At 43.3% G+C, this 16,890-nt stretch overlaps 1 protein-coding gene across 1 annotated transcript in view; it reads right to left on the bottom strand.

Annotated features, from left to right (window-relative positions):
- The window catches only part of wdr27 (WD repeat domain 27), a 168,998-nt gene that overhangs the window by 52,228 nt on the left and 99,880 nt on the right, over window positions 1–16,890 (bottom strand). Inside the window, exon 24 of the mRNA XM_014180055.3 lies at window positions 14,523–14,621. Within this exon, the coding sequence (XP_014035530.3) occupies window positions 14,523–14,621 (99 nt within the window). The remainder of the gene's footprint in view (window positions 1–14,522; window positions 14,622–16,890) is intronic.

Below are 16,890 nucleotides of genomic sequence, written 5' to 3'. Positions count from 1 at the left end.
AACGATTGTGCATATTTTTTGGTCATAAAGTTAATTTACAAAAATATTTAGCAAGTTTTTTTGCAGTCATATCCAATACCAGGTGTATCAAACTCCATTCTTTGAATGATGCTGTGTCTGCATGTATGCATTACAATTATACACTTCAACAGTGTTTACCATTCCTGCTCCTGGGACATCAATGTTTACATATTGTAACTATGCAGTAGACTAGAAACATGATTTAAGTAAAGGCTGATTTGTAATTCATATATACAGAATAAAAAAACAATACATCCTGCCAGTACGCCCACAAGCGATCCACTCAGGCGGAGAATGATGCATGGAAAGGAACGAAATGGGAGTAACAATCCAGGCTATTCGCTCTGAGACCGGCATAATAATGTAATGAAACAAGCAGGGAGCAGGTATCGAACCCTCAACATTCTAGCCTGAAGTCCAGCACGCTATCGACTGTGCCCAAATGTATTAATTGGGGTTGAGGCAGATTGTGGCTAAAAACACTTTATCAATTGGAATCTTGAACATGAGGAAAGGGGGAAAAGTATTATTAGTTTTTCACAAGCGTAACAGGATGGGCTATTAGCTGAACAATAGACTATTCAAGGTGTGCCACAAGGTGTGCCGCAGTATGACACAACTTTTAAAAAGAGGAACCACTGTATGTGAGAATGCTGTTCATTGACTACAGCTCAGTGTTCAACACCATAGTGCCCACTAAACACCTCCCTCTGCAACTGGATCCTGGACTTCCTGACGGGCCGCCCCCAGGTGGTAAGGTTAGGCAACAACACACCTGCCACGCTGATCCTTAGTCCCCTCCTTTACTCGCTGTTCACTCACGACTGCGTGGCCAAACACGACTCCAACACCATCATTAGGTTTGCTGACAACACAACAGTAGTAGGCCTGATCACCAACAACAATGAGACAGCCTATAGGGAGGTCAGAGACCTGGCAGTGTTGTGCCAGGACAACAACCTCTCCCTCAATGTGAGCAAGACAAAGGAGCTGATCGTGGACTACAGGAAAAGGCGGGCCGAACAGGCCTCCATTAACATCGACGGGGCTGTAGTGGAGCGGGTTGAAAGTTTGAAGTTCCTTGGTGTCCACATCACCAACAAACTATCATGGTCCAAACACACCAAGACAGTCGTGAAGAGGGCAAGACAAAACCTTTTCCCCCTCAGGAGACTGAAAAGATTTGGCATGGGTCCCCAGATCCTCAAAAAGTTCTACAGCTGCACCATCGAGAGCATCCTGGCCGGTTGCATCACCGCCTGGTATGGCAACTGCTCGGCATCTGACTGTAAAGCGCTACAGAGGGTAGTGCGTACGGCACAGTACATCACTGGGGCCAAGCTTCCTGCCATCCAGGACCAATATAATAGGTGGTGTCATAGGAAAGCCCATAAAATTGTCAGAGACTCCAGTCACCCAAATCATAGACTGTTTTCTCTGCTACCGCACGGCAAGCGGTACCGGAGCGCAAAGTCTAAGATCAAAAGGCCTTTACATTGGACCCCCCCCCACCCCTCCATTGGTTTTGTATACTGCTGCTACTCAATGTTTATTATCTATGCATAGTAACTTCACCCCTACCTACATGTACAAATTACATCAACTAACCTGTACCCCTGCACACTGACTCGGTACAGGTACCCCCTGTATATAGCCTCATTATTGTTATTTTATTGTGTTACTTTTTTATCATTTGAAATTTTGTCTTAACTCTTCTAGGGCTTGTAAGTAAGCATTTCACGATAAGGTCTACACTTGTTCTATTCGGAGTATGTGACAAATAAAGTTTGATTTGATATGTTGTATCCAATGTGACTATTAAAACCTACCCTAACCAGAAACCATGGATAGATGGCAGCATTCACACAAAACTGAAAGCGCAAACCACCGCATTTAAACATGGAAAGATGACTGGGAATATGGCTGAATACAAACAGTGTAGTTATTCCCTCCGAAGGGCAATCAAACAAGCAAAATGTCAGTATAGGGACAAAGTGGAGTCGCAATTCAACATCTCAGACACGAGACGTATGTGGCAGGACCTACAGGCAATCACGGACTACAAAAAGGAAACCAGCCAGGTCAAGGACACTGACGTCTTGCTTCCAGACAAACTAAACACCTAAACACCCACTTTGAGGATAATACAGTGCCACTGACGCGGCCCTCTACCAAGGACTGCGGGCTCTCCTTCTCCTTCTCCGTGGCCGACATGAGTAAGACATTTAAACGTGTTAACCCTCGCCAGGCTGCATCCCTAGCAGCATCCCCAGAGCATGTGAAGACCAGCTGGCTGGTGTGTTTATGGACATATTCAATCTCTCCCTATCCCAGTCTGCTGTCCCCACATGCTTTAAGATGGTCACAATTGTTCCTGTACCCAAGAAGGCAAAGTTAACTGAACTAAATGACTATTGCCCCGTAGTACTTACTCACTTCTGTCATCATCTAGTGCTTTGACTAGTCAAGGATCATATCACCTCCATCATAGCTGCCACCCTAGACCCACTTCAATTTGCATACCGCCCCAATAGGTCACAGACGATACAATCGCCATCACACGGCACATTGCCCTATCCCATCTGGACAAGCGGAATACCTATGTAAGAATGCTGTTCATTGACTACAGCTCAGCATTCAACACCATAGTACCCTCTAAGCTCATCATTAAGCTTGAGGCCCTGGGTCTCAACCCCGCCCTGTGCAATTGGGTCCTGGACTTCCTGATGGGCCGCCCCCAGGTGATGAAGGTAGGAAACAACCTCTCCACTTCGCTGATCCTCAACACTGGAGACAAGCAAAGAGGCGTACTCCCTGTTCACCCATGACTGCATGGCCATGCATGCCTCCAACTCAATCATCAAGAGTAGTAGGCTTGATCACCAACAACGACGAGGCAGGCTATTTGGAGGAGGTGAGGGCACTCGGAGTGTGGTGTCAGGAAAACAACCTCTCACTCAACATCAACAAAACAAAGGAGATGATCGTGGACTTCAGGAAACAGCAGAGGGAGCATCCCCCCTATCCACATTGACGGGACAGCAGTGGAGAAGGTGGAACGTTTTAAGTTCCTCGGCGTACACATCACGGACAAACTGAAATGGTCCACCCACACAGACTGTGGGGTGAACAGGGCGCGACAGCGCCTCTTCAACCTCAGGAGGCTGAAGAAATGTGTTTGTCACCTAAAACCCTCACAAACTTTACAGATGCACAATTGAGAGCATCCTGTTGGTACGCCACCTGGTACGGTAAAAGCACCGCCCACAACCGCAGGGCTCTCCAGAGGGTGGTGGGGTCTGCACAAAGCATCACCGGGGGCAAACTACCTGCCCTCCAATACAGATACAGCACCCGCTGTCACAGGAAGGCCAAAAAGATCATCAAGGACAACAACCACCCGAGCCACTGCCTGTTCACCCAGCTACCATCCAGAAGGCGAGGTCAGTACAGGTGCATCAAAGCTGGAAATGAGAGAATGAAAAATGGCTTCTATCTCAAGGCCATCAGACTGTTAAACAGCTGTTACTAACACAGAGAGGCTGCTGACTACATACAGACTTGAAATTATTGTCCACTTTAATAAATGGATCACTATTCACTTTAATGATGTTTACATTACTCATCCCATATGTACGCTACTGTTCAAAAGTTTGGGATCACTTAGAAATGTCCTCATTATTCATGAAAACATACATGAAATGAGTTGCAAAATGAATAGGAAATATAGTCAAGACGTTGACAAGGTTATAAATAATGATTTCTAATTGAAATAATAATTGTGTCTTCAAACTTTGCTTTCGTCAAAAAAATCCTCCATTTGCAGCAATTACAGCCTTGCAGACCTTTGGCATTCCAGTTGTCAATTTGTTGAGGTAATCTGAAGAGATTTCACCTCATTCTTCCTGAAGCACCTCCCACAAGTTGGATTGGCTTGATGGGCACTTCTTACGTACCATACGGTCAAGCTGCTCCCACAACAGCTCAATAGGGTTGAGATCCGTTGACTGTGCTGGCCACTCCATTATAGACAGAATACCAGCTGACTGCTTCTTCCCTAAATAGTTATTGCATAGTTTGGAGCTGTGCTTTGGGTCATTGTCCTGTTGTAGGAGGAAATTGGCTCTAATTAAGCGCCGTCCACAGGGTACGGCATGGCGATGCAAAACGGAGTGATAGCCTTCCTTCTACAAGATCCCTTTTACTCTGTACAAATCTCCCACTTTACCACCACCAAAGCACCCCCAGACTATGAAATTTCCTCCACCATGCTTGACAGACGGCATCAAGCACTCCTCCAGCATCTTTTCATTTTTTCTGTGTCTCACGAATGTTCTTCTTTGCGATCCGAACACCTCAAACGTAGATTCGTCTGTCCATAACACTTTTTTCCTCTGCCCAGTGTCTGTGTTCTTTTGCCCATCTTATTCTTTTCTTTTTATTGGCCAGTCTGAGATATGGATTTTTCTTTGCAACTCTACCTAAAAGGCCAGCATCCCGGAGTCGCTTCGTCACTGTTGATATTGAGACTGGTGTTTTGTGGGTACTATTTAATGAAGCTGCCAGTTGAGGACTTGTGAGGCATCTGTTTCTCAAACTAGACTGTCTAATGTACTTGTCTTCTTGCTCAGTTGTGCACCGGGGCCTCCCACTCCTCTTTCTATTCTGGTTAGAGCCAGTTTGCGCTGTTCTTTGAAGGGAGTAGTACACAGCGTTGTACGAGATCTTCAGTTTCTTGGCAATTTCTCGCATGGAATAGCCTTCATTTCTCAGAACAAGAATAGACTGATGAGTTTCAGAAGAAAGGTCTTTGTTTCTGGCCCTTTTGAGCCTGTAATCGCACCCACAAATTCTGATGATCCAGATACTCAACTAGTCTAAAGAAGGTCAGTTTTATTGCTTCTTTAGTCAGCACAAAAGTTTTCCGCTGTGCTAACATAATTGCAAAAAGGTTTCTAACCAATTAGCCTTTTAAAATGATAAACTTGGATTAGCTAACACAACATGCCACTGAAAATCAGGAGTGATGGTTGCTGACAATGGGCCTCTGTATGCCTATGTAGATATTCCATAAACAATCTGCCGTTTCCAGCTACAATAGTCATTTACAACATTAACAATGTCTACACTGTATTTCTGATCAATTTGATGTTATTTTAATGGACAAAAAAAAGTGCTTTTCTTTCAAAAACAAGGACATTTCTAAGAGACCCCAAACTTTTGAACGGTAATGTATATACGCGTCACTGGTACTTCCTGTTTCAGTTTTTTCTTGGAAGCAGGAGGATAGAGTTATGGTCTGATTTGCCAATGGGAGGGTGAGCGAGAGCCTTGTATGTGTTTCTGTGTGTGCAATAAAGGTGATCTAGAGTTTTGTTACTTCTAGTTGCACAGGTGACATGCTAGTAAAAATAAGGTAGAACAAATTTCAGTTTCCTTGCATTAAAAATTACTGGCCACGAAAAAAACATCCTCTTAATGTGCATTTTCTTGTCTGCTTATGGCCCTATACAGCTCGTTGAGTGTCGTCTTTGTCACGTTGGTATAAAGGATTTTGGGAGAGGGTTTATTATTTCTTACCCAAATTACGGCGTGCCATGTAAAGGCACGGCGACCAAACAAACACTATACAAAACAAAAGAGCGAGGAGTACCTCAAATAAACAACACAAGCACACAATGATAAACACACGGGACGAGACCCGTAATCATCTGCGCAATCCACAAGGGCACGAAAGTCAAAACACACAGCACAGGTACTCACACGCACCAACGGACATTGTAACAATAATTGACAACCCAATGGAAACCAAAGGGCACACTTATACAAGTACTAATCAGTGGGAATAGGGGACAGGTGTGCGTAATGAAAGTTCCGGAGGGATCCGTGACAGTCTTAGTGCCATCATCGGTTTGTGGTGGTAAATAGACAGCTCTGAAAAATATAGATAAAAACTATTTTGGTAAATAGTATGGCCTGCAGCTTATCATGAGGTATTCTAACTCAGGCGAGCAAAAACGATTGACTTCCTAAAAATGTTATATCACACACCAGCTGTTGTTAACAACGAGGCACACCCCTCCTCCCTGCTTCTTACCCTACTCTGCCTTCCATTCTTGACGATGCATAGAAAAAACACTGAGATGTGTATCCATGTCCTCATTCAGCTCCGATGCTATGGTTTTTACTAGATTACTTGTAGTTTTTCATGTTGTTTGTCTGTCATTTTTGTAATGACTTGGTGCTGCCTATCTTGGCCAGGACACTCTTGAAAAATATATTTTAAATCTCAATGAGCTCTTCCTGGTTAAATAAAGGTTAAATAAAAAAATAAATAGGATATTACAGTTTGTCAGGTCCCATTGATAGGATAGTCTTGAACAGAGCTCATCCAGTTGGTTCTCCAGTGATTGCACGTTGGCCAATAAAACAGAGGGCAATGACATCTATTTGCTCGCCGACGTAGTCTTGTCAGGGTGCCGGCTCGCCTGCATCTCTTTCGCCAGCGCTTCCTTTTTCGAGTTATCTATAAACACCATTGGTCAATATGTTAAAAATGGTCAACTTGACATATGCGCAGATGATACTATGATACAAGAATTTCTCTACACCCGCAATAACATCTGCGAAACATGTGTATGTGACAAATAAAATGTTATTTGTATGCTATAGCCCCGACTGTTGATCTGGCTGTGTCAAAATTACAGTCAGATTTTATAGCTATTCAGGAATCCCTTTTACTTAAAACCTGTGCTTAATACAGGCAAAACTAAATACATGTTGTTTTCAAACTCTCATAAGAATGTTTCAGATGAACTACATGTTCACTCATTAGATCGTTCTTCAATCGAACGTGTTCCGGCATATAAATACTTAGGCATTTGGATTGATATGGATTTGACGTATAAAAAAAACATATAGATGAGCTGGTTAAGAAGCTAAGATTTAAAGCTGGCTTTTTCTACCGAAACAGATTGTGCCTTTCTCTAAGCAGTAGGAAGCAGATTATTCAGTCAACCTTTTTATCTATTCTTGATTATGGTAATATTTGTATCAAAGTGCAGCTGCTACTACTCTTAAACCTTTGGATGCCATCTACCATAGTGCCCTTTGTTTTGTTACAGGTAACAGTTTGGATACTCATCACAGCATCCTGTATCAAAAGGTTGGCTGGACTTCGCTAAAGACCCGTAGATCTCTACATTACTCCCTTTTTGTTTACAAGGCCCTACTTCATAAATTTCCGTCTTATCTAACTTTGCTGTTGAAGTATAGAAACCTGAGTTGCTTAAGCTGTTCACTGGATTGGTTAACTTATGAGGTTCCTAGGGTCTCCACCGAGCTATGTAAATCTGCTTTTAGTTTAATGCACCGTATTGCTGGAACAAAATTCAAAATACATTGCATCTTGATGTTCTGGTGCCGTTCAGGAAATTGAAAGTATTGATTGGGGACTTATTTGTGGATGAATGTTTTTCTGGGTGATTTGTGATGTTTTATTTGTGCTTCCCATTACTGTATTTTTGTATTTTAAGCTGTATGTTTTTGGTATAAAGTGTATATTTATGTTGTATATACAGGGCACATTTGTTAAAATAAAGGTACAAATAAATAAATGAAAGGCCTTGTCTGGAGTAAGCGGAACGTCCAGAGCTGCTTACTTGTTGAATAGATTTTTTTCATCCAAACCAAGGTTAGGGATCGCTGTTCTGATGTCCACAAGCTGTTTTTGGTTATAGGAAATGATGGCAGAAACATTATTTGCCCAAAAAATAAGATCAGAGTAAAAAAATGGACAAAATAGCAGAATTGGTCAGGAGCCCGTAAGGCTGCTGCTATCCAATGCAGCACCATCTTCCAAGAGTGTGTGCATGTGTGTGTTTTCATACGTGTGTGCGTGCGTGCATGCATGTGTGCTAAATACCCCACTGGGGATGTTTAATACCCCACTAAGCAGTGTGTCCAGAGAACACTCAGCGCCATAGCACAAGCCATTCTTACCTGTAAATCAACATGCTCTCCAACTACTCTGCTTCCCTCCAGCTCCACTTTCACTCCAGTCTCTGTTAAGTCCATCAGAGCTAGAGCTATTTATAATTTCTACCTCGGATTTCAGGGTTTCATGGTTCAGTTTAATCCTAGTGCTGGTATCAAAAAACACAATTCATCTTCAGGGTGTTTGAAGTGATGAAAGTTTGAGTTACAATACACTGAGCTGTGTTAGAACCTAAACAGTGACAGAATGACAGAACTAGGCTACTTTTAGTAATACTGGTAGCCAGTTTAATTATTTAGTTGTGTGGTGATTAACGTCACTGCTATTTTGAGGAAAGTAGCAGTGCCCTAGAGGCCCCTGTTAACCCAACTTGACTTGAGTGGATGTTAGGCCAAAGTGTTCCTTTCCATCACCATGTGAGGTGAGAGTTGTAAAATGGATTGAGTGCCTCTGTCATCCTGTCTTGATGACTCCAAATTCAGGAGGAGAGCTAAAGAACTATAAACCATACTGCAACTTTAAATCTGACACATTGAGTTCAGTATGTTGAAAAATATATACTGCTCAAAAAAATAAAGGGGACACTTAAACAACACATCCTAGATCTGAATGAAATAAATAATCTTATTAAATACTTTTTTCTTTACATAGTTGAATGTGCTGACAACAAAATCACACAAAAATAATCAATGGAAATCCAATTTATCAACCCATGGAGGTCTGGATTTGGAGTCACACTCAAAATTAAAGTGGAAAACCACACTACAGGCTGATCCAACTTTGATGTAATGTCCTTAAAACAAGTCAAAATGAGGCTCAGTAGTGTGTGTGGCCTCCACGTGCCTGTATGACCTCCCTACAACGCCTGGGCATGCTCCTGATGAGGTGGCGGATGGTCTCCTGAGGGATCTCCTCCCAGACCTGGACTAAAGCATCCGCCAACTCCTGGACAGTCTGTGGTGCAACGTGGCGTTGGTGGATGGAGCGAGACATGATGTCCCAGATGTGCTCAATTGGATTTAGGTCTGGGGAACGGGCGGGCCAGTCCATAGCATCAATGCCTTCCTCTTGCAGGAACTGCTGACACACTCCAGCCACATGAGGTCTAGCATTGTCTTGCATTAGGAGGAACCCAGGGCCAACCGCACCAGCATATGGTCTCACAAGGGGTCTGAGGATCTCATCTCGGTACCTAATGGCAGTCAAGCTACCTCTGGCGAGCACATGGAGGGCTGTGCGGCCCCCCAAAGAAATGCCACCCCACACCATGACTGACCCACCGCCAAACCTGTCATGATGGAGGATGTTGCAGGCAGCAGACGTTCTCCACGGCGTCTCCAGACTCTGTCACGTCTGTCACATGTGCTCAGTGTGAACCTGCTTTCATCTGTGACGAGCACAGGGCGCCAGTGGCGAATTTGCCAATCTTGGTGTTTTCTGGCAAATGCCAAACGTCCTGCACGGTGTTGGGCTGTAAGCACAACCCCCACCTGTGGACGTCGGGCCCTCATACCACCCTCATGGAGTCTGTTTCTGACCGTTTGAGCAGACACATGCACATTTGTGGCCTGCTAGAGGTCATTTTGCAGGGCTCTGGCAGTGCTCCTCCTGCTCCTCCTTGCACAAAGGTGGAGGTAGCGGTCCTGCTGCTGGGTTGTTGCCCTCCTACGGCCTCCTCCACGTGTCCTGATGTACTGGCCTGTCTCCTGGTAGCGCCTCCATGCTCTGGACACTACGCTGACAGACACAGCAAACCTTCTTGCCACAGCTCGCATTGATGTGCCATCCTGGATGAGCTGTACTCCCTGAGCCACTTGTGTGGGTTGTAGACTCCGTCTCATGCTACCACTAGAGTGAAAGCACCGCCAGCATTCAAAAGTGACCAAAACATCAGCCAGGAAGCATAGGAACTGAGAAGTGGTCTGTGGTCCCCACCTGCAGAACCAGTCCTTTATTGGGGGTGTATTGCTAATTGCCTATAATTTCCACCTGTTGTCTATTCCATTTGCACAACAGCATGTGAAATTTATTGTCAATCAGTGTTGCTTCCTAAGTGGACAGTTTGATTTCACAGAAGTGTGATTGACTTGGAGTTACATTGTGTTGTTTAAGTGTTCCCTTTAATTTTTTGAGCAGTGTATATTCATCCACAATGAGGTGAGACTGGGAGTTCATGGAGGGTGACTAAGGGCACTGAATATCGATATGTACTTTCGTCTGCAAATCGTCTGCTGTTCGTTCAGCGTGGTGTGTTTACTTTACATTACGGACTTTATTGTCCCCATGGGGAAATTTTGTTGCAGTATCATGAACACGTTTAAAGTGGCATTTAAATACAGTAGACAACACAAAATTCATAAAATTGATCAGAAATACAGTGTAGACACTTAATGTTGTAAACGACTACTGTAGCTGAAAATTGCTGATTTTGAATGGAATATCTACATAGACATACAGAGGGCCACTATCAGCAACCATCACTCCTGTGTTCCAATGGCACGTTGTGTTAGCTAATCCAAGTGTATCATTTTAAAAGGCTAAATGATCATTAGAAAACCCTTTTGCAATTATATTAGCACAGCTGAAAACTGTTGTCCTGATTAAAGAAGCAATAAAACTGTCCTTCTTTAGACTAGTTGAGTATCTGGAGCATCATTTGTGGGTTCGATTACAGGCTCAAAATTGCCAGAAACAAAGAACTTTCTTCTGAAACTCGTCAGTCTATTCTTGTTCTGAGAAATTAAGGCTATTCCATGAGAAAAATTGCCAAGAAACTGAAGATCTCGTACAACGCTGTGTACTACTCCCTTCACAGAACAGCGCAAACTGGCCCTAACCAGAATAGAAAGAGTGAGAGGCCCCGGTACACAACTGAGCAAGTGGACAAGTACATTAGAGTGTCTAGTTTGAGAAACAGACGCCTCACAAGTCCTCAACTGGCAGCTTCATTAAATAGTACCCACAAAACACCAGTCTCAATGTCAACAGTGAAGAGGCGACTCCGGGATGCTGGACTTCTAGGCAGAGTTGCAAAGAAAAATCCATATCTCAGACTGACCAATAAAAAGAAAAGATTAAGATGGGCAAAAGAACACAAACACTGGACAGAGGAACTATGCCTAGAAAGCCAGTATCCCGGAGTCGCCTCTTCACTGTTGACGTTGAGACTGGTGTTTTGCGGGTACTATTTAATGAACCTGGCAGACCTTTAGTACAAAGTGGGATTCAACTAATCTAATAATCCTGGGGGTTTTCCTTTCCATGGAATCCACACAGCAGACATTGCCAGATATGGGTTCAAATATTTTTCGAAATACTTTCAATTAATTTGATTGAGCTTGCCTGGCACAATATTACCAATGGTATAGTCCCAAAATTGCTAACCCCATCCATATGGCACCCCGGGCAGGCTCAAGCAAACACTCAAAGTAGTTGAAAAAACAAACACATACCATCATTTGAACCCAGGTCTGTAATCCCAGGGGTTCTCCATGGAATCCAACACAGCAGCAGAAATCACAGTGTGTTTTTGTATGCTGGGCCTCCCTCTAAAGCGGTGTCCAATATCCAATTGATAGGAGAGGAAGTCTAAGGGGAGCAGGACAACAAAATAAACCAGAAGCCTTATTCTATGTCTGGTTAATGAATTACCACCATGTTCAGACTGACTTGAGTCTGTACGGATATTTATTTCACAATAAGTTAACAAGAGAGGGAGCGAGGTGAATTGGAGGACGTATACTACATAACTAGTATACTACAACAGTATGTGGACACCTGCTTGACAAACATATCATTCCAAAATCATGGGCATTAATATTTTTTGTTTTATTCTTTTTTTTTCACCTTTATTTAACCAGGTAGGCAAGTTGAGAACAAGTTCTCATTTTCAATTGCGACCTGGCCAAGATAAAGCAAAGCAGTTCGAGACATAATACAATAACACAGAGTTACACATGGATGAAAACAAACATACAGTCAATAATACAGTAGAAAAATAAGTCTATATACAATGTGAGCAAATGAGGTGAGATAAGTGAGATAAAGGCAAAAAAGGCCATGGTGGCAAAGTAAATACAATATAGCAAGTAAAAAACTGGAATGGTATATTTGTAGTGGAAGAAAGTGCAAAGTAGAAATAGAAATAATGGGGTGCAAAGGAGCAAAATAAATAAATAAATACAGTAGGGGAAGAGGTAGTTGTTTGGGCTAAATTATAGATGGGCTATGTACAGGTGCAGTGATCTGTGAGCTGCTCTGACAGCTGGTGCTTAAAGATAGTGAGGGAGATAAGTGTTTCCAGTTTCAGAGATTTTTGTAGTTCGTTCCAGTCATTGGCAGCAGAGAACTGGAAGGAGAGACGACCAAAGGAGGAATTGGCTTTGGGGGTGACCAGAGAGATATACCTGCTGGAGCGCGTGCTACAGGTGGGTCCTGCTATGGTGACCAGTGAGCTGAGATAAGGGGGGACTTTACCTAGCAGGGTCTTGTAGATGACCTGGAGCCAGTGGGTTTGGCAACGAGTATGAAGCGAGCGCCAGCCAACGAGAGCGTACAGGTATGAGCGTATGGAGTTAGTCCCCCCTTTGAACTATAACAGCCTCCACTCTTCTGGCAAGGCTTTCTACTAGATGTTGGAACATTGCTGCGGGGACTTCCATTCAGCCACAAGAGTATTAGTGAGGTCGGGCACTGACGTTGGGCGATTAGGCCAGGCTCGCAGTCGGTGTTCCAATTCATGCCAATTCAGGCGAGTCAAGATCTTCCACACCAATCTCGACAAACCATTTCGGTATGGACCTCGCTTTGTGCAAGGGGGCATTGTCATGCTGAAACAGGAAAGGGCCTTCTCCAAACTGTTGCCACAAAGTTGGAAGCACAGAATTGTCTAGAATGTCAATGTATGCTGTAGCAGTAAGATTTCCCTTTACTGGAACTAAGGGGCCTAGTCTGAACCATGAAAAACAGCACCTGACCATTATTCCTCCTCCACCAAACTTTACAGTTGGCACTATGCATTGGGGCAGGTAGCGTTCTCCTGGCATCTGCCAAACCCAGATTCGTCCATCGGACTGCCAGACGGTAAAGCATGATTCATCACTCCAGAGAACGCGTTTCCACTGCTCCAAAGTCCAATAGCGGCGAGCTTTACACCACTCCAGCCGACGCTTGGCATTGCGATTTTATACACCTGTCAGCAACGGGGGTGAGTGAAATACTCAAATCCACTAATTTGAAGGGGAGTCCACATCATTTTTTATATACAGCGTATACAGTGCCTTCAGAAAGTATTCAGACCTGATTGATTTTTCCACAATTTGTTACGTTACAGCCTAATTCTAAAATTGATCAAATTGTTTTTTTTACCTCATCAATCTACACACAATACCTCATAATGACAAAGCAAAATCAGGTTGAGAAATGTCTGCTAATTTATTACAAATAATAAACTGAAATATCACATTCACATAAGTATTCAGACCCTATACTCAGTACTTTGTTGAAGCATCTTTGGCAGCAATTACAGCATCGAGTCTTCTGGGGTATGACGCTACAAGCTTGGCACACCTGTATTTGGCGAGCTTCTCCCTTTCTTCTCTGCAGATGCTCTCAAGCTGAAAAACATCCCCACAGCACGATGCTGCCACCACCATGCTTCACCGTAGGGATGGTGCCAGGTTTGCTCCAGACGTGACCCTTGGCATTCAGGCAAAATAGTTCAATCTTGGTTTCATCAGACCAGAGAATCTTGTTTCTTATGATCTGAGATTCTTTAAGTGCCTTTTGGCAAACTCCAAGCGGGCTGCCATGTGCCTTTTACTGAGGAGTGGTTTCCGTCTGGCCACCCTACCATAAAGGCCTGAGTGGTGGAGAGCTGCAGAGATGGTTGTCCTTCTGGAAGGCTCCAAAGAGCTCTGTCAGTGACCATTGGGTTCTTGGTTACCTCCCTGACCAAGGCCCTTCTCCCCCGATTGCTCAGTCTCCAGACCTTAATCCCATAGAAAATCTGTGGAGGGAGCTGAAGGTTCGAGTTGCCAAACATCAGCCTCGAAACCTTAATGACTTGCAGAAAATCTGCAAAAAGGAGTGGGCCAAAATCCCTCCTGAGATGTGTGCAAACCTGGTGGCCAACTACAAGAAACATCTGACCTCTGTGATTGCCAACAAGGGTTTTGCCAACAAGTACTAAGTCATGTTTGCAGAGGGGTCAAATACTTATTTCCCTCATTAAAATGCAAATCAATTTATAACATTTTTGACATGCGTTTTTCTGGATTTTTTTGTTGTTATTCTGTCTCTCACTGTTCAAATAAACCTACCATTAAAATTATAGACTGATCATTTCTTTGTCAGTGGGCAAACGTACAAAATCAGCAGGGGATCAAATACTTTTTTCCCTCACTGTATGTGAATATGGACAGGTAATAGAAAGACAGACCAGAGAAGAAAATAGAATGCGGAGGAGAGAGGGTGTGATTTTAAGAGGCAATTGGCCAGTCCTCACCTCAGGTGTAGCAGGGTTAAAGGTCACATTGAGGATGGTGTCTGAGTGTCTCTGGAGCTTGTGGAGGTAGCTGCTGCTGCGGATGTCATACACATAGGCCTGAAGAGAGGAGAAAATGGCTCAAGGAGGTACATCAAAACATTTTGTTGTATGACTTGGCTGCTGATGTCAAAACGTAAAGTATAAGGTAGTCAATCTGTAACTTCAAAGAAAGTCTGGATACTGCAGAAGAGGACCAACATAATACAGTCTGTAGGTATTCGATTATTTTGTACAATTTGGAAGTTTCTACTCCAATCTCTTCTCCACCAACAAACTGACATACAAAAGTAAAGAGACTTTTCACAGTGTGTAAAAAATAAGAAAGAACAGTGAGTGAAAGATAGTTGAGAGGAGGAGGAAGAGGAGGAGGAGTAGGAGGGAAAGGAGGGATGAGGACGGGGGACCATAAGCCATGAACACAGATAAAACCAGATGTGGGGATGTTTGTTACCAGACGACGACTCATCAGATTCCTGCAGCTGCTTTTTATTAGGCTTCCCCGAAAAAAGCATGGGGATAGTGCTCCCTAGAAGGGCCCATAGCATGGTAGAGATACAGAGCTACAGATACAGCCATAGAAATATAATTACTAGAATGTACATTCTTATTGATGCACTCTGATGGGGTTTGTAAGGCCAGAGCATCACATCAGGCAGTTGGAACAGGAAGGAATCCTCAATGAGGGGTCCAGTCCTGCTACCTCACCACAGAGGTCATCTGGCCCTGCAAGCCTTGCCTCATTCCAGCCTGAGGCCCCCTATAGATCTCCACAACAGCTGTAGAGTAAGAAAGGTAGGGGATAACGGAACACGCCTCTGAAGCCTAACATCAGGGCCCACAGTCTCATAACCTATGGCAATAATGACCAGGTCTCCCTTGGGACAGAGGTCTTCTGACATCAATGGGATTGGTTAAATAAAGATTAAATCAAAAAAGACGGACAACATGCCGTAGGGCGATTTATTTTAAACTCGACGCCAGACGGACAACATGGTCCAGGGCTCTACAGTGTGACCATTTACTAGCATACGCACCTAAATATTTTCTTGTGCGACCTGGAATTTTTATGTAGGAGCACCAGAGTGCCTAGAAAAATAAAGGATTCTAGCTTTAATATGTCCAATAGTTTTCATTGTACTCCTAAATTTCTTTGTGTGCGGCGATTTTTTTTTATCTTTGTGAATAAGGTCAGTGTAGAGTGATGAGGTCATGCATGGTTATGATGATGAGCCTAATGTGTGACAACACTATGAATCAGTAGGGTTTACTAGCCTTATATTCATAACTGTCTACTTACACTCAGTGCACAAAACATTAGGAACACCTTCCTAATATTGAGTTACACCCCCTTTAATCCTCAGAACAGCCTCAATTCATCGGGGCATGGAATCTACAAGGTGTCAAAAGTGTTCCACAGGGATGCTGGCCCATGTTGACTCCAATGTTTCCCACAGCTGTGCCAAGTTGGCTGGATGTCCTTTGGGTGGTGGACCATTCTTGATACACATGGGCAAATGTTGTGTGTAAAAAACACAGCAGCGCTGCAGTTCTTGACATACTCAAACTGGTGCACCTGGCACCTACTACCATACTCCGTTCAATGGCACCTCAATACTTTGTCTTGTCCATTCACCCTCTGAATGGCACACATACACAATCCATGTCTCAATTGTCTCAAGGCTTAAAAATCCTTCTTTAACCTGCCTCCTCCCTTTAATGTACAATGATTGAAGTGGATTTAACAGGTGACATCAATAAGGGATCATAGCTTTCACCTGGATTCACCTGGTCAGTCTGTGTCATGGAGTGTTTTGTACACTCAGTGTATATGTACAGTGCCTTCAGCAAGTATTATTCCTAATTTTGTTGTGTTACAGCCTGAATTCAAAATGTATTAAACAAACAAAAATATCACCCACCAACATACACTACCCCATAATGACAAATGAAAACCTGTTTTTTTAAATGTTTGCAAACACCCCTAAGTCAATACTTTGTCTGAGTCTGTATGTGTAAGTCTCTAAGAGCTTTCCATACCTGGAATGTTCAACATTTCACCATTATCCTTTTCAAAATTCTTCAAACTCTGACATATTGGTTGTTGATCATTGCTAGACAACAATTTTCAGGTCTTGCCATAGATTTTAAGTAGATTTAAGTCAAAACTGTAACTCTGCCACTCAGGAACATTCACTGTCATCTTGGTAAGCAACTCCAGTGTAGATTTGGCCTTGTGTTTTAGGTTATTGTCCTGACTGGGTGTATTGATACACCATCTAAAGTGTAATTAATACCTTCACCATGCTCAAAGGGATATTAAATGTCT

The sequence above is a fragment of the Salmo salar genome, chromosome 28 (assembly GCF_965601325.2).
Source record: "Salmo salar chromosome 28, fSalSal1, whole genome shotgun sequence".
Taxonomy (NCBI): domain Eukaryota; kingdom Metazoa; phylum Chordata; class Actinopteri; order Salmoniformes; family Salmonidae; genus Salmo; species Salmo salar.
Note: the sequence above shows the minus strand (reverse complement) of the source record. Positions and strands in the feature narration are given on the sequence as shown.